The sequence below is a fragment of the Molossus molossus genome, unplaced genomic scaffold (genome assembly GCF_014108415.1).
Source record: "Molossus molossus isolate mMolMol1 unplaced genomic scaffold, mMolMol1.p scaffold_m16_p_20, whole genome shotgun sequence".
Classification (NCBI taxonomy): domain Eukaryota; kingdom Metazoa; phylum Chordata; class Mammalia; order Chiroptera; family Molossidae; genus Molossus; species Molossus molossus.
The window spans coordinates 21,073,085-21,091,905 of NW_023425356.1; the positions used below are offsets into that span (position 1 = coordinate 21,073,085).

General features: G+C 43.6%; 1 protein-coding gene across 6 annotated transcripts in view; it reads right to left on the reverse strand.

Annotated features, from left to right (window-relative positions):
- Positions 1-7,006: 7,006 nt before the first annotated feature.
- PIP5K1A (phosphatidylinositol-4-phosphate 5-kinase type 1 alpha) overlaps positions 7,007-18,821 on the reverse strand; it is a 49,798-nt gene continuing 37,983 nt past the window's right edge. Inside the window, exons 8-15 of one of the 6 annotated variants that reach the window (XM_036271931.1) lie at positions 15,906-16,111; positions 14,940-15,023; positions 14,058-14,106; positions 13,770-13,854; positions 12,577-12,723; positions 12,251-12,380; positions 8,945-8,993; positions 7,007-8,662 (exon numbers count right to left, since the gene is read on the reverse strand). In XM_036271931.1, the coding sequence (XP_036127824.1) occupies positions 8,660-8,662; positions 8,945-8,993; positions 12,251-12,380; positions 12,577-12,723; positions 13,770-13,854; positions 14,058-14,106; positions 14,940-15,023; positions 15,906-16,111 (753 nt within the window). In that variant the 3' untranslated portion in view covers positions 7,007-8,659. Of the gene's footprint in view, positions 8,663-8,944; positions 8,994-12,250; positions 12,381-12,576; positions 12,724-12,746; positions 12,828-13,769; positions 13,950-14,057; positions 14,107-14,939; positions 15,024-15,905; positions 16,112-18,821 lie in introns of those variants that run through there. The other 5 variants (XM_036271933.1, XM_036271932.1, XM_036271935.1 and 2 more) reach the window with 5 other exon arrangements.

The window sequence follows — 18,821 nt, forward strand, 5'->3', positions numbered from 1 at the left end:
GAGAGAAACATCAATGTGAGAGACATCGACTGGTTGCCACCCACACAACCCCAACCAAGGTCGGGGACAAACTGCAACCCAGGTATGCGGCCTTAGCAGGAACCAAACCCGGGTCTCTGGTCCGCAAGCCAATACTCTAACCACTGAGCCAAACTGGCCAGGGTATCACCTGGACTCATTTAAAAAAATGTCCTTGCCCTGGCCGGTTTGGCTCAGCAGTTGGAGCGTCGGCCTGCGGTCCCGAGAGACCCGGGTTCGGTTCCCGCTAAGGGCATGTACCTCGGTTGCGGTTTGTCCCCGGCCCTGGTTGGTCGTGCGGGTGGCGGCCACTCGATGTGTCCCTTTCGCATCGATGTTTCTCTCTCTCTCCCTCTCTCTCCCTCCCACTCTACCTGAACAAAAAGTGGAAAAATGTCCTCAGGTGAGGATAAAAAAAAAAAAAAAAAAAGTCCTTATTTCTTGAGTTACATGTTAAAATATGTATGAATGAAAGGATATGTTCTGGATTTATCTTTAACTTGTTATTTTTTTAAATCCTCACCTGTGGATATTTTTCTATTGCTTTTCAGATAGAGTGGAAGGGAGAGAGGGAAAGAGAAACCTTAAAGTGAGAGAGGCACACTGATTGGTTGCCTCCTGCATGACCCTCACAGGCCCTGGGGATCAAACCTACAACCCAGGTACATGCCCTTGACTGGGAATCAAACCTGCAACAGCCAAACAGGCCAGGGTGGATTTATGTATGTATGTATGTATGTATGTATGTATGTATCTCTTTATTGATTTTTAGAGAGAGAGGAAGGGAGAGGGAGAGATGGAAACATCGATGACATAGAACATTGATTAGCTGCCTCCTGCATGTCCCCTACTGGGAATAAAGCCCACAACCTGGGCATGTGCCTTGATCAGAAATCGAACTGGCAACCTTTTGGTGCATGGATTGATGCTCAACCACTGAGCCACACTGGCAAGGCTAGGGTGGATTTATTTTTAACTTAATTCTTTGGTCCTGGCCAGTTTGGCTCAGCAGTAACAGTGACAGCCTGAGGTCCAGAGAGACCCAGGTTTGGTTCCCGCTAAGGGCATGTGTCTGGGTTGCAGTTTGTCCCAGCCCTGGTTGGTCGTGTGGGTGGCAGCCACTCGATATGTCCCTTTCTCGTTGATGTTTCTCTCTCTCTCTCTCTCTCTTCCTCCCACTCTACCTGAACTAAAAATGGGAAAATGTCCTTGGGTGAGGACACAAAAAAAAAAGAAGAAAAAAGAAAAGAATGAGACCAGCCCGGCTGGTGTGGCTCAGTGGTTGAGCATAGACCCACCCATGCACCAAGAGGCTGCCAGTTTGATTCCCGATCAGGGCACATGCCCAGGCTGTGGGCCAAATCCCCAGTGAGAGGAATGCAGGAGGTGGCCAAGTGATGGTCTCTCTCATCCATATTTCTATCTCTCACTTCCTCTCCCTTCCTCTCTCTCTTTAAAAAAAAAAAAAAAAAAGATTCTTAAAAAAATAAATTAGACCAGCTCTGGTGAAAAATTTCCAGAATAGCTGAAAATGACATGCTTAAGAGTGAAACATGAGACTGGGATTTCCAGCTTTATTATCGCTTAATTTTGATTTCCCTAACTTTTAGTTAGACTAATAGGCCCTGTTTACATCTGAATAGATTGCCTTGGGCAGCTATAGAATTAGTAACTGCTGCTCACCACCAGGGGCACACTCTGACCATAAGAGGGTTTCTTCTGCACTTAGCAGTTGCATGAATATGTTGAAGAGGGAATGACAAGGGTAGCCGAATGACCATTTATGCCTAAAACATGATCAGATTCAATTCTTATTAGGGAAAAAGTTTTCTCCTTATCCAGCTTAAAGGAGGGCTCAACCTGAGCCTTAAACTCTAAGAATTCCTGCCTTGGCCGGTTTAGCTCAGCAGTTGGAGCGTCGGCCAGCAGACTGGAGAGTTGCGGGTTCGGTTCCTGCTAAAGGCACATACCTCGGTTGCAGTTTGTCCCTGGCCCCAGTTGGGGTCATGTGGGTGGCAACCATTCGATGTCTCTCTCTCTCTCTCTCTTCCTCCTTCTCTCCCTCTGCTGTATCTGAAAATAAATGCAAAAAACAAAAAGAATTCTGTCTGCCTGCTGCCTGGCCTCACACAGTGGCCACTCCCCACAGTGACAGGCACAGCAAGTACAATGAGTCTGGAGGTCCTGAGTTGACTAACCTAATCTCAATCCTTTCTGCATTCCAAACATAGATAAGGCTTGCGTCTACACCTATAACCAGAGCTGCATTTGGGGCACACGTCTCTCCACATCAAAGCTTCTAGAGTTTTGTGGGGTGTGGAGATGCCGGAGGCAGGTGCATTCCTGATAAATCGGAACTATGAGTCTGTGTGGCTGGAGCCAAAGTAGGAAATGAGTTGGAGAAATCAGGGGCTAGGGCATGCAGGCTTCTATGCCATGTGAAGATATCCTGAGGGAGGTGAAGGACAATTGGGATTTTCATAAAACAGTAACAGGTTTATAAATTCACCTGTTGCTGTGTCGGGGGAATTCTGCCAGTTGATTGGGTAGGGTAAGTAAGGTAAGCAGGGTAAAATCCCAGACCCTGACATCTTTGCGGAACATACAGAAGAAAATTAAATTCAGCCTCCTCGCTCCCATATCTCACCATTTAGCTATAATCATTGTTTAACTTGTGCTGCAATTTATTTCATTTTATTTTTAATCCTCACCCGAGGACATTTTTGCATTTGTCTTCAGATAGAGCAGGAGGGAGAGGGGGAGGAAGAGACAGAGAGAAACATTGATGTGAGAGAGACATATCAAGTGGTTGCCACCCACACAACACCAACCAGGGCTGGGAACAAACTGCAACCTTAGCGGGAACCGAACCGGGACTCACTGGTCTGCAGGCCGACGCTCTAACCGCTGAGTCAAACTGGCCAGGGCTGCAATTTTTTTTTTTTTTTTTTTTTTTAAATCCTCACCCGAGGACATTTTTCCATTTTTTGTTCAGGTAGAGTGGGAGGGAGAGAGAGGAAGAGAGAGAGAGAGAGAAACATCGATGTGAAAGGAAAACATCGAGTGGCTGCCACCCGCACAACCGACCAGGGCCGGGGACAAACTGCAATCGAGGTACGTGCCCTTAGCGGGAACCGAACCCGGGTCTCTCAGGACCGCAGGCCAACACTCTAACCGCTGAACCAAACCGGCCAGGGCTGCAATTTGTTTTTAATGTGTGCATTAGTTTTACAAAATTGGCATCACTACTATATGTAAAATATATGTAGTGTTATTTTTTTTCACTTAAAGTATCATGAATTTTTTCTTAAAAATAAGAACTCTTGCCGGGCCAGTGTGGCTCAGTGGATTGAGCATCATTCCTTGGATTGAGAGGTCCCAGTTTGATTCCCAGTTCAGGGCACATGCCCAGGTTGCAGGCTTGATCCCCAGTAGGGGGCGTGCAGGAGGCAGCCAATTAATGTTTCTATCTCCTTCTCTCTCTCTAAAAAAAAAAAATCAATAAAAAAAACCTCTTAAGAATCCCCAATTTCTTCACTTCATTTGCTCTATCATAAAAGTTTCTTTTTAAAAATTTTAAAAATTTTATTACCATGTCAGTTATCTCCAATCGATGCCACCAGCACCCTGGACCCACATCACCTTACACCTAAATGATTATAGTCTAACTAGTCTGTTTTCTCCATCCATTTTGATAAACTTTGTCAGCAGGTATGTCTCCAAATTATTGTTTTGATCATGTCCTACTTAGGACAAAAACATTATGTGGTTCCCCATTGCAAACAATTTCAAATAAAGACTCCTCGCCTGGCCACTGTGGTTGAGCGTCGACCCATGCACCAAGAGGTCACCGGTTCAATTCCTGGTCAGGGCACATGCCCAGGTTGTAGGCCCAATCACCAGTGGGGGGGGGGGGCATGCAGAAGGCAGCCAATCAATGTTCTCTCTCATCGATGTTTCTATCTCTAAAATCAATAAAGAAAAAAATAGTTTTTGGTTTTTTTTATCCTCACCTAAGGATATCTTTACATTAATCTTCAGATAGAACGAGAGGGGGAGAGAGAGAGAAAAACATGGATGTGGGAGAGAGACATTGATTGGTTGCCACCCGCACAACCTTGACTGGGGCCAAGGATGAACTGCAACCGAGGTATGTGCCCTTGGCCAGAATCGAACCCAGAAGTCTTTGGTCCGTGGGTCGATGCTCTAACTGTTAAGCCAAACCGGCCAGGGCAAAAAATGTTTTCAATTAAAAAAAATAAAAATAGCCCTGGCCGGTTTGGCTCAGCAGTTGGAGCATCGACCCACGGACCAAAGACTCCTGGGTTCGGTTCCTGCTAAGGGCACGTACTTCGGTTGCAGTTTGTCCCCGGCCCTGGTTGGGTTGTGCGGGAGGCAGCCACTCGATGTGTCCCTTTCACGTCGATGTTTCTCTCTCCCTCCCTCCCTCCTACTCTATCTGAACAAAATATCGAAAAATGTCCTCGGGTGAGGATAAAAAAAAACAAAAATAAAAATTCCTCAGCCTAGCCCTGGCCGGTTTGGCTCAGCGGTTAGAGCGTTGGCCTGCGGTCCGGAGAGACCCGGGTTCGGTTCCGCTAAGGGCACGTACTTCGGTTGCAGTTTGTCCCCGGCCCTGGTTGGTTGTGCGGGTGGCAGCCACTCGATGTGTCCCTTTCACATCGATGTTTCTCTCTCTCTCTCTCTCTTCCTCTCTCTCCCTCCCACTCTATCTGTACAAAAAAAAAAAAAAAAAAAAAAAAAAAATTCCTCAGCCTAACAGTCAGGGTTGCCTCCCCTATACCTATTCCAGTATTATCACTCAGGTCTCCCTCCACCGTTTCACCATGGGCTCCTCCTTGTTCTCTTAAATGGACCATTCTCCTACCTGTAGGCCCTTGTGCTCAAGTGATACTTTCCCCAAAACTTCTAGCTCACAGTAACCTCTAATTTTCTTTCACCTTAATGTTCTGTATTACTCAGAGAACTAAAACCCTTAACTGTATCATATCTAACATGTTTTGGTGTACACGTTTGTACACACTACTCCTGGACACTGTAAACTCTTGAAAGTCAATTATTTCTTTCGACCTCCAACTGCCCGGTGCATTGCTTAATAGCCGCTGCATAAATATTTGTACAATGATAACAAGATTGAGAAATAGAAAGGAGGAATTTGTAGTTAACTTGTTTCTCTCCAAAGCTTTTCCACCCACAAGTCTTGGAATGAGCACCTCTCCCTTTTTGTCTAGCTCCCATCACAGTATAAGAGCCCCAGCACAACAGAAAAACAGGTGAGGGAAGCAATCTCCATGCTTTTCTATTTTTTTTTTTTATCCTCATCCGAGGACATTTTTCCATTTTTTACTCAGATAGAGTGGGAAGGAGAGAGAGGAAGAGAGAGAAACATCGATGTGAAAGGGACACATCGAGTGGCCGCCACCCACACGACCCAACCAGGGCCGGGGACAAACTGCAGCCAAGGTACGTGCCCTTAGCGGGAACCGAACCCGGGTCTCTGTGCACCGCAGGCTGACGCTCTAACCGCTGAGCCAAACCGGCCAGGGCTCCATGCTTTTCTAAAAAAACCTACACACAACCGGTGTGACACAAGAATTTTTAAAACATGCAATACCTGACTATTTAGTCAGGGGTACTGACCTCTTTTGCCTTAGATTGCCAAATATAAAAATGACAACAACCTGGCCTGTTTGGCTCACTGGTTGAGCATCAACCCTTGTACCAAGAGGTTGCTGGTTCGATTTCCGGTCAGGGCACATGCTCAGGTTGTGGGCCCGATCCCACATTGGGGGGACATGCAAGAAGCAGCCAAGCAATGTTCTCTCTCACAGATGTTTCTCCCCCCCCTAAAATCAATAAGGAAAAAAAAAAGACAATAGCCACCCTGGCCAGTTTTGCTCAGTGGTTAGAGTGTTGGCCCACGAACCAATGAATCATGGGTACAATTCCAGTCAAGGGTATGTGCCTGGGTTGCGGTTCATCCCCAGCCCTGATTGGGGTTGTGCGGGAGGCAGCCCGTCTATGTGTTTCTTTCATGTTGATGTTGCTCTCTCCCTCCCTCCCACTGAGGATAAATGGAAAAATATCCTTGGGTGAGGATTAAAAAAATAAATAACAACAGCCAACACAGTAGTCATCCGATGTGAACGCCCTGTCTTAAGCCATAAAGATACAGGTAATATAAAGAGTTGCATCTTATTGGTCATGTCACATAACAGGGTTACGGCTGATTGGTTGTTACCAGAAATCCTTATATACAAGTAAGTATAAGCACTTGATTTTTAAGAGTCACTTTGGAGTAGTAATTACTACTATTTTTGTTTTTGTAAATCAATCAAAATTATACTTTTTTTTTGTCAGATAGGCAAAAAATGGAATATATTTTTTTGTGCCACAGAACTTTAGGAATTAGTTTAGGGGTGCTATGAGATGAAAAGGTTGAAAATTGCTGCCCTAGGGCCATGTCCACGAAAAGGGAGGAAATCCTAGGACCAACCAATCTCAAGCTTGCTTTTCCCAGTGTCCCTCTTCTTTCCTCAGAAACCTGAGGAAATTTCTGAGCTTTGTACTCCCAATTCCCTCACTTAAGGCGGGTTGCAAAAAAGGCAACGGGCCAACAGTAATTCCCTCATATTCACTCACAACTTTTCCTTGCCAAGTTCAAGATGAAGGGGGATGCCCTGGCCAGTTTGGCTCGGTTTGGCTCAGTGTCTGGGGCATCAACCTGCGGACCAGAGAGTCCCAGGTTTGGTTTCCGTGAAGGGCACACACACACACACCCCCGCAAAAAAAAAACAAAGGGAGTGGCTGGAAGGAAATGAAGCTATTTCTCCCAAGCCTGAGTTAGACTGAGCTTGGAAAGTATGCAGCATCTGTTCAGAGCAACACAAACAAAACTTGAGCATGGGTGGTAGAGTAAAAGGGTGGAACAGATGGTATATGAAAAGAACCAAGAAGAAACAAGAGGTCTAAATAACTGATGAAAGTTTAATACATTAAAACCAGATAGTTATCACTTATATTGCATTTGCCATTTCTGAACAATACAAAGTAGAGGCAAATAGTGACACTTCATAAAAATGTTCATTCCCCAATCTCTTCCCTAAGACCCAACCTCCCTTGAATATCCCCCCTGACAGAACTCTGTCCTGAATAAAACTTAAATACATCATAAATAGTAAATTATGAAAAAAAACAACAACCCAGCAAGAATTGTTTCTTTCCTTCTTGTAAAAAAAGAACATGGCAGCAAAGACAGGCAGCCAAAGTCTGGCTGAGGGTGTCTAATATAGACAGTTACTTGGGGTATGGGCTAACCTACTATCAAGGTTGGATGGGATGAAGAAGGGATAGTGTGGGAATTCAACAATCTGCCTGAGATGCCAGTCCCCTTCTCCTGACAGGAGTAGGAGGATCAGATGAAGAACTGCAGCTCTTGGAGGTGGGGAGGAGAGGGATTATACAGCCCCGTTTCCAAGTTCTCTGCATGGAGAGAGGGGCAGGGCATGTGGCACAGCAGTGACCTCACCGAGGCAAGAATCTGCTGGCTCCCATGAGTTTAAGAGATATTCTCTAGCTTCAGATATAAACTGCCTGTTAAACAGACACAGGTGACCCTCCCTCTACCTCAGCCCCATGAACAGAACAAGGAAGGACAAGGTGGGAAGAACAAGGAACAAATCTCCTTTGGAGAAGGATCTAAAACTCATTTGATGTCTTCATATTTAGAAAAACAATCAGAATACATTTCAAATTGCAAAACAGTAATAATTATTATGGCCTGGCAGTGAGTAGGATCATGCCTAGGAAGAGCCCTGATCTCCTAACCCCATGACTGCCCCACTGTTTTAAGAAAAGGGGTAAAGATTACCCCATGTCCCACTCTCTCCATTCCTTCAACCTTAAGAAATTCATCAAGAGAGCAGGAGTTAAAGAGGAGCTGCTCCAGGCAGAGCAATCACCACATTTCTGTTTCTCAAACACCAGGGCTCTTCAGAGGGAACCCTATGAATAGGCATCTCTCCAACACTTCTGGAGTTTTGATCTGAAACTCTGGCTTAAAACTGTGTGCTATGCACTATTTTTTCTTTTCCTTTTTAAGGGAAAAAAAGAAGGTTGAAAGGTGGTTAAACATCCTCACTTCCCAAAAAACCTTTACAAAGCTTGCAGGGGTCTTCTTCCAGAGAGAACAAGCTATGATAGGGGTAATGTGCCAGGCAATCTGTCCTGAGGAAATTGAGAGTCCAGCTCCTGGTGAAAAGTAGATGAGAGGGAAGAAAACCACCAAGTCCAGCAAACCCATTTCCAGCAGGAAAAATGGGGGTTTGAAAAACAATACAATTGTAAAAGCCAAAGTTGGCCATCTGAAAACTCGTGCCCCCAACTCGGGAGTGGAGATGATGCTGGTGTCCTCAACTGTCCGAGGCAGTAATGCCCATTCATGAGGAAGGGGAAGGAGAAGAAGTTCTTCTTCAGAAAGGAGTTGGAAAGCTACCCTAGCCTCCATTATACTCCTTTTCTGATGACCAAGAAGAAAACTCAGCTCTGCTGGGACAAGGGCTGACATCTTGGGATCATAGAGATTGTAGAATCTTGTTCCAAGTCTTCTGAGGTTTTCTGCTCACTGAAAAGAGAAAGGGTGTAAAATTAAGAATGAGGAGTATGAGATAAGGAGGAAGGAAAGGAAATCAAGTTAATTTCAATCTGGCTGGCAGAATTATGTTTTCTTCCATTTTAGCCTCAAGTTCCAAGTATACAGTATCAAAAACAAAATTTTCAAAAGCAAGACTTGGGGGGTACCCAGTCCCTCTAACTTTGCCAATTAACACCTTGCTCCACACTCCATCAGTACATCCTCTTTATAATCCCTGAAAGCATTTACCTCCCCCATATCCCAGACACTCACATGGGTGAACTCTGACTCTTCAATTTCAAGCTTTTCCAAGAGGGTTGAACTAACACGAGGGGAAAAAATAGAGGTAGAGAGAAGAGTTAGAAGATAAAAAAGAAAAAGGACTGTCTTCTCAAGTCTATTCTCATGCTACTTCTCCATATTCCACTTCAGAATCAATTCAAGATTCAGAAAGAGGCTAAGAAGCTACATTTAGAAACACATTTAACTAAGATAGTTTCTTGAAACTATAAAATATTTCCTAATACCCTCCTTCCTTTGTCTACAATCTCCAGTTAATGTAAGAAACCCAGTGATTACTGCTGCCTGATATTCATGTCATAGTGTAATTCTCTTCTCTTGAGTATGTGTTGGATTTATTGACTTTCTTCTACTGAACAGAATCTAGTACAGGTGATAGGATGTCGATTCTGAGGTTTACAAAAAGATTATAGTTCCCTCTTGTTCACGCGCTCTCTTACTTGTTTGCGCTGAGGCAAATAGTTGTCATGCTGTGAGCCACCCTATGAAGAGGACCTCGTGACAAGAAACCAAATCCTGCAAACAACTACGTAAGTTTAGAAACTGATCCTCCCCTGGGTAAGCCTTCAGATGAGACCACTGCCCTGGCTAACAGCTTGATTGTAACCTCCTGAGAGCCCTTGAGCCAAAAGCATCCAGCCAAGCCACACCCAGATTCTTAAGCCACATAAAATGAGATAATAAATGTCTGTTGTTTTTAGCAGCTAAATTTTGGGGTAATCTGTCATACAATAACAGATAATAATACACCTGGAATAAAGTGCCAATGTAATAAAAATCTAAAATGTGAAAGTGGCTTTGGAAGAATAAAGTGGGCTTTGAGGAAAGTTTTAGTAAAAGTTTAAAAGTGCCCTGAATATAATATAGAATTTTGGATTTTAAGGGGGTTGCCAGTGAGAGCTGAAAGGAAGTGAGAAAAAAACTCTTATTAGAAATGGAAAGAAAGGGGATCCTTATAATATAGTGGAATGAAGTTTAGCAACAATGTCATCTGCAATTATGTGCAAAGTATTATATGTGCCTAACAAACGGGGTTATCTTGCTATGGAGATGACTAAGCAAAGGGCTGAAAGTGATACCTAATTTCTTCTTAATATTTATAGTAAAATATGAGAGAAGAAAAATAAAGGGAAGGATTATTAAGCAAAAAGAAGCCAGGACTTGATGGTTTTGAAAATAGAGCCTTTCCAGATAGCAAACAATGCTAAAATTAAGAAATGGCTTCAAAGTAAGGATAAAATCCAGGGCAATGTCAGGAAAATGTGGTCTAACTATGAAGCCAAGGGCATGACAATAAAATATATTTAAAAAATTTTTACAGTAATTAGTTTATTTTTAAAATCCTTACCCAAGGATATCTTTTTATTGATTTCAGAGAAAGAGGAAGGGAGAGATGGAGGGAGAGAAACATCAATGTGAGAGAGAAGCATAGACTGGTTGCTTCCCATTCACGCCCTGACCAGGGATTAAACCTGAAACCCAGGTATGTGCCCAGACTGGGAATCGAACCTCTGACCCTTCGGAACATGGGACGAGACTCCAACCAAGCCACGTGGGCCAGGGCTGTCAAATAACGTTATAAGGCCTCAGAAAAATCAAAGTTGATGCTTCAGAGTATAATTGACTCATAGATAAAAGGCCAGTCAAAACATTAAAAAAGATTAAAGGTATGTCTCACAGATCCTCTCAATAATAGGATCTCTAAGATGCATAGAACTTATTAAGAAGGTATTTGTAGGTGTGGCTTTTGTCTAATGGAATAAACCACAATGAGATTCACAGGAGGCTCACAAAATTTTGACAGTATCAACAGCAGAAACATCACCAGCTTGGACTGAAAGGAAGAGAAACAATGCAAAATGAAAAGGGACCACTGGATCCCCAAAATTCCACTAGCAAGAAGCAGGCTGAGAAAACTACTCAGCTGCAAATACATTCTAGTTTTCATGAAAAAGGAAGACCCAGAAGGCAAAACCAAGAGTCCAAAAGGTAAAGCCAAGAGCCATGGAGAATTATTCCCATGCTTTGAGACCTGATAAAGAAACTCTAATATTTGCTGTATTTTAGGTAGCTTTGGATCAGTGATTCTTCTGTGCCTCCCATTCTCAACCTTTTCGTACAATAATGTGTATAGGGCTTATCTAATATCTGTCTCACCACTGTACGTTGGGCGAGTGGTGAGAAGGTAGCTTCTCTTTTAGTCACACAGATCCAGAGTGGAGGAATGCCACGCGAGCTCAACCAAACATGAAGCTAATTTAGACAACAAAATTCTGGACTTTATGAGTTGATGCTCTAATGGGCTGAAACTTTTGGAGATCACAGGAGGGAATGAATTTTGCACACGGAGGATGTGAACCACTAGAGGTCAGAAAGTGTACTCCTAAGATGGTTCCTCCATAAGCCTGTCTTCTTGGTATTCACACCCTTGTGCAATCCTTTCCACTTGAATGTGGGTCAGATTTAGTGAACAGAATGAAGTACAAGTGGTAGGATGTCAATTCTGAGACTGGATAACAAAAAGAATGTGGCTTCTGCTTAGGTGCATGCACTCTGAGGGAAGCCACGTGTCTGAGTTGTCCTATGGAGAAACCCATGTGGCAAAGAACTGAGGGAGGCCCCCAGCCAACAGCCAGCAAGGAACTAAGGCTCTCAGTCCAGCAACCCACAAAATACTGAATCCTGCCCAAAACCACATAAATGAACTTAGCAATGAGGCTTCAGATGAGACCCTAGCCAGAAGCTTGACTACTATCTTATGAAAGACCTTTAACCAGAGAACACAGCCAAGCTGCACCTGGATTCCTGACTCACAGAAACCATGACATACGTTTTTTATTTTAAGCCATTAAGTTTTGAGATAATTTATTATGATGTAATAGATAATTAACATACCAGGTAACAAAATTAAATCACAATCTTTACACTGGATTATTGGAAGATTGACTGTTCACTGTCTTCACTGCCCAGGAATCTTTCCAGCCTTATATACTAAGTTGAGAACGCTCACTTAACTCCCCTGGGAATGAAGGGCTGGTAGGGGTATTTTGACTGAATTATCAGAAAGGTTTACACGCAAAAGCTTTCCCCACTCCCTAAAGATACAGAGATGTTGATACACCTTTCCAAATCCTAAAGATGAACTCTAAAGAAGGTGAACTTGAAAAAAGTCTAGAGAAGAGCAAAAGACAATGGTTTCTGAAAAAAACAGTTATGGAGGTTCCCAAGGACCTGAAGGGAGATAAGAGATTACATGGAGAAAGGGGCCAAGGAACCAACCTTGTACATAGCATTTGCAAAGTCTCTCCAACTACAGGTGAAAAACAGGGGTCAGGAATAGTTGAGACCTCACTGATTTTCTCCAAAGGTGGAGTCTGAGGTAAAACATCAGGACGACCGAAGTGGACGCCTGGAAAAAAAAGAAAGGGGAAGAAAATCAATAAATAAAAAAGAAGAAAAATGGAGAAGGGAAAATATAGGAAAAATTATGCAGCAACTTGGCTTTTTCTGGACAGGAATGGGAAGGAGAGGTCCTAAGCAAATAAGGACTCAGAAGGAAGGGAGGACGTGCCCAATCACATGGGAACCCCAGCCCTGGCGCTGACCTGGCTCCACTTCCGCCTTTGTTGTCACTTGTGCCTTGTGTTCCCCAGAGACCGATGGCTGGGAAGTAATGCAGGAGTTGCCGCTGGGGCCTCCTCGCCGAGAGAAAGATGAGCCAGAGCGAAACTTTTTGGAAGGAGAGGGCTTCACTTCAAAAGGGAAAGAGAGAGCCTACTTAGCACCCACCTCAGAAACCATCACCAAGACATAGATGCAAATTGCCAGCGTTCCCAACACAAACAAAGTTGTTTTTCTGCAAAGCAGGAAGAAGGGTTAATGTTAACAAAGACGAGCTCTATGAACTACTTTTTAGAGGAAAGGGCATCTCAGTTCACTTTGGAAAGAAGCGGAGAACCTAGAAGAAAGGAGACACACACATATCTCTTCCCTCCTATAAGCAACTTCAATGGCTTAGCTTCCTCCTAATGAGATGTTCTTTATTGCGTAATTCCCTGTTCTTTAACAGTATCCTTCAGTTAAATCTGACAAAGATGACCCTTTCACTCTATATCCTCATAGTACCTGTGCACTCAGCGCTATGACAATGCTTTACACATCCCTTTGAAAAGACTTTGAAAGGATTTTCTCGTGTTTCTTAAGACTGTGTGGCATGCCTAGGTCCTCTCTGACTCACTAAGGGATGCCTATGATGAGGAGATGGGAAGGAGCTGGAATTTACCAGTGATGAAAGGTTTGGAAAGAAGAACACTGGCACTTCCCAATCAAAAAAGTTGAGGGAACAGAGTAAGAACACCTGCTAAGCAAAAATCAGCAAATGCTTCTACAATCATCTGAACCTAGTCTGAGAACTCCTTGGCATTGGATTTATAAATGGAAAATAGAACCCTGGTAACATCCTTGACTACTTGTGTCCATAAAAGCTTGACTCTGCCTATCTCAGTCTGTGACACGAATCCTATACCCACACTACTATTTTTTGCAATCCTGCCAATTTCCCAGAAGTGCCCCTCACCTCAATGACACATATAGGGAGAGCCAGGGGGAAAGCAGCAAGCAACTTAGAAATGACTGGAACAGACAGAGTGACTGACATAAAGACGGGAAACAGCTATCATGGGATGTGGGTAGAGCAGTAGAGGCCTCTGGCTTTAGCAGTTCCCTGACAGAGGTGTCCTGCCCCCCATCTCTTGGAGTAAGGGAGCCATTGGGAGTTAAACTGGTAGGGGCCACTTACAGGGGATCTTCTTGAACACTGTGCTGCACATGAAGCGCTGGAACCGTTCAGCATAGAAGCCTGGGCGATGCACCGATACGGTGTCCTGCAGAGCAGAAGAGATGGCTGCACAGTTAAGAGATGGGGGAGGTCCAGCAAGAGGACCTCTAGTCCAAGGGCCATTTTCCCTAGGCTGAGACCCTAGTGGAAGGGTAAAACCCACAAATCAAATGAGATAAGAAGAAGGTGAAGGGGGCGAATCAGAAGTGAGGGAGGCAGAAGGAGAGCCTCTAGCTAATTTCTACTCACCCCATCATGTACCAGAGCTTTCCAAGAGTGCTCCAACTTCTTAACAAACCTGCCAAGGAAAATGTGTGTCATGTGTTCACATAGTTTTTAAATAAATGACCTTAAACTTTTTTATTTTAGGAAGTTAAAGAGTCAATGGTAACAGAAAAACTTAGAGGCTGGGAAAGCACTCCCACTATTATGCTGGCTTTCCAAAGAATAGACACAGGTGCTTATTCGGCATGGAGATCAAAGCTGTTTCTGGGTAGGCCAAGAGAAAGGGTAGGTAATGTGTCCCTGGCAAGTCAGGGACAACAATATTTATTGTTAAAGAACAGCTGGAAGAACTGATGGGCAAGCCTCTAAGAGAGGAGTTAAAATTGGATGGTAATATTCTGAATGAGTAAACCAAGCACTGTCCAGTCCTCATTAGTACCTGAAACCTTACAGGAGCAAAACTGGGGCCCAATATTTTCAGGTCTTCCCTCACCATCATTTCACTGCCTCTTAGTTCCACAGACCAATTAATACTTTTCACAGAACGGTGACCCTCTTGTAATTCTTCCATGGAAAAGGGGAACATGTTTCCAGCTGTATCCCGATGTGGAGTATGACTCATCTCAGGTTTTTAACAGAGTCAGAAAAATGGTATATTACTCTGGTGCTTCCTGGAACTGATTCAGCTTTCACAGAGGTGCATGTTATGTTTGGGGAGGTGGGAAGGTAAGAAAGCCACGAGACAGGCAAAAATCAAGAAAATAAATCACCACTTGAAACCCAATGAGATAAGTAGCCGAATACAACTCACTGTTCTTGTTTCAGGAAGAATTTAGTGACAAAAGAGAAATGAGTGGTTATCTGCATCCACTCTGCCCCCTAATTTGGAATCCATATGTTTCTCACCTGTAAGACTGCAGAATGTCAATGATCCCAATATAAAGCAGCAGCCTTTCCCCTTTACTATTCCGGGCAGGGATGCCACCCATACTGAGGAAGAAAGAAACAGAAAGAAAATCTTTTGGCTAGCAGGTACCTAAATGTAACTGTCTCACCTTCCATAAACTGGGGAAGAGTGAGAGCCTTCCTCCGACCCCAACCACTCTGGAGTATGTATTATAACCTCTTTCTCTCTGAATCTCACCTGCCTGCCTCTCTCACCCCCAATTCCACCAAAGATAACCTAAAATCAACCCTATTCAATTATGGGAATGTTCCTCCAATTAACTCTAAACTCCCTCAGTACTTTCATATAAACCTATGCCCACTAAGACACTCTTCCTGAGTCATATTAAAGAATACCTCAAAAATGAAACCAATTAAAGAACATCTGTGGCCCCTTTAGTAACTATATGTCCTTAATAGTTCCACTATGGTAAGAAAGATGGAAAGAAGTCTGTAATAAATTGTTTTTGATGGCATTCTAATATAATTTGCAGACGTGTCTAAGGCTCTGAATGAACTAAAAAAAATATATTTTAATTTGGAATAGGTCTCCTTTCCAATTGTACTACAAATCCCAAATTTAAGGTATTTTTCCTTTCCTTATACATTCATAAGAAAGCTCAGCTGGTTAGAGCAGTGTCACAATCCACCAAGGTTATGGGCTCGATCCCAGCAGGGCACATATGAGAATCAACCAATGAATGCATGAATAAGTGGAACAACAAACAAATGTTTCTCTCTCCCTTCCTCTCTTTCTAAAATTAATAAATTTTTGAAAAGCAAAGCTCATTCTATAGTCTATAAGCATTAATGTTGTTGACTTAACTGCTAAATCAAGGCTATTTCTTCACAGAAGCTGCATCCCTTCCTCAAGCAGAAATTCTGTGAGCCTATGCTCTCCTTCCTGATGGCCCTGAGCCCACTCACTGGTCTTCAGTCTCCATAGTGCCACCTCGCCGAGCCTCGCCCTGGATAGATTCCATGGCTGTGGAATAGAGAGCCTTTTGGGGGGCTGGTCTTCGAGTATCAACTGAATACTGTGTTTCACTGCCTGAGGGCTCTCGTTGTGCATGATCTATGTTATGGATTGACATCAGGAGGCTATAGTCCATTATCTTGAAGCTCTGCAGTACCTAATGGAAGGAAAAAACATAATCTGAGCCTTGAGAGGTATGAGGACTTTTTTCAGGATCTCACAGCTTTTCTGATCCAATTATTCTTAACAGTGAATCTCCAGGGCTAACCATAGAATTACCCTTTGCTCCTCCTACTCCTTAGAGAAAAGCATAACAAACTCCTCTGGTTGATCTTCATTTATACCTCCTCAGCTTTCTTTCATTTGAGTAAATACAAATAAGGCAACGGCTTAGCTTGTAAGATACTGTTCTTTCCTTTTATTTCTTCACGAAAACAGCATTAATACTCAAGGGAACAAGAAATACCTATTTGTGCTGTAAAGAATACACAAGAGCCCTGGCCGGTTTGGCCTGCGGTCCAGAGAGACCCGGGTTCGGTTCCCGCTAAGGACACGTACCTCAGTTGCAGTTTGTCCCCGGCCCTGGTTGGGTCGTGTGGGTGGCAACCACTTGATTTGTCCCATTCACGTCAACGTTTCTCTCTCTTTTTCTCCCTCCCACTCTATCTGAATAAAATATCGAAAAATGTCCCTGGGTGAGGATAAAAAAGAATACACAAGATGCCCTGTCCAGTTTGGCTCAGCAGTTAGAGCGTCAGACCATGGACCAAAGAGTTGCGGGTTCGATTCTGGTCAAGGGCACATACCTCAGTTGTGGTTCATTTCTGGCCCTGGTCAAGCTGTGTGGAGGCAACCAGTCAATGTGTCTCTCTCACATTGATAATTCTTTCTCTCTCTCTCCCTCCCTCCCTCCCACTCTACCTGTTAAGTGGAAAAATATCCTCAGGTGAGGATTAAAAAAAAAAAAAAAGAATACACAAGGGACACCAGTCAGGGCACATACCTGGGTTGTGGGCTCAATCCCCAATGGCGGGGGGGGGGGGCGCACGCAGGTGCAGGAGACAGCCAATCAATGTTTCTCTCTCACATCAATGTTTCTATCTCTCTCTAAACAAACAAAAAAATATACAAGGAAGGTCTGGTAAAAGTATACTTTGCGACAGAGCAGATCTGTTGCAGGCAGGACCTTGTATGACCAGCTTCAATTCAGTTCAACATTTGCTGAGTACAGTCGTCCCTCGCCACTTCGCGCTTCGACTTTCGCACTTTCACCCTATCACGGTTTTTTCAAATATAGTATAGTATTTGAAAAAACTGCGATAAATGGACCCAAGGCAATATGCTCAATTAATATTTGACAAAGGTGGAAAGAGCATACAGTGGAGTAAAGACAGCCTCTTTAATAAATGGTGTTGGGAAAATTGGACAGCTACATGCAAAAAACTGACGCTAGACCAAGTTACACCATATACAAGAATAAACTCAAAATGGATAAAAGACTTAAATGTGACTCATGAATCCATAAAAATCCTAGAAGAAAATGTAGGCAACAAAATTTCAGACATCATATGCAGCAGAATTTTCACTGATACATCACAAAGGAGAAAATGAACACATGAGACTACATCAAACTCAAAAGCTTCTGCACAGCAAAAGATACAATCATCAAAATGGAAAATCATCTATGGGAGAGCATAAGCCAATGATATATCAGATAAGGGGTTAATTTCCAATATATATAGAGTGCTCATACAACTCAAAAGGAAGACAAAGAACCCAATTAAAAAATGGGCAGAGGAGCCCTGGCCGGTTTGGCTCAGCGGTTAGAGCGTCGGCCTGCGGTCCGGAGAGACCCGGGTTCGGTTCCCGCTAAGGGCACGTACCTCGGTTGCAGTTTGTCCCCGGCCCTGGTTGGTCGTGTGGGTGGCAACCACTCGATGTGTCCCTTTCACGTCGATGTTTCTCTCTCTCTCCCTCCCACTCTATCTGAACAAAATATCGAAAAATGTCCTCGGGGTAAGGATAAAAAAAAAAAAAAAAAAAGGGCAGAGGAACTAAATAGACACCTCTCTAAACAGGGCATACAAATGGATAAGAGACATGAAGAAATGTTCAACATCACTAATCATCAGAGAGATGCAAATTAAAACAACAATGAGGTACCACCTCACACTTGTCAGAATGGCTGCCATCAACAAATCATCAAACAACAAGTGTTGAGGGTGTGGAGAAAAGGGGACTCTAGTACACTGCTGGTGGGAATGCAGACTGGTGCAGCCACTACGGAAAACAATATGGTGTTACCTCAGAAAATTAAAAATTGAATTGCCATTTGACCCAGTGATCCCACTTCTAGAAATATACCCTAAGAAGCCTGAAACACCAATCAGAAAGAATATATATACCCCCATGTCTGTAGCAGCACTATTTACAATCGCTAAGATCTGGAAACAGCCCAAATGTCCATTAGTAGACGAATGGATAAAAAGCTGTGGTAGCCCTGGCCAGTTTGGCTCAGCAGTTGGAGCGTCGGCCTGCAGTCCGGAGAGACCCGGGTTTGGTTCCTGCTAAGAGCATGTTTGCGGTTTGTCCCCGGCCCTGGTTGGGCCGTGCGGGTGGCAGCCACTCGATGTGTCCCTTTCACATGGATGTTTCTCCCTCTCTCACTTCCTCTCTCTCCCTCCCGCTCTATCTGAATAAAAAATGGAAAAATGTCCTCGGATATAGATAAAAAAAATTAATTAATGAAAAAAAAAAGCTGTGGTACATATACACAATGGAGTATTATGCAGCTGTAAGAAAGAAAGATCTCTTATCCTTTGAGACGACATGGAGGGACCTGGAAAGTATTATCCTAAGCGAAACAA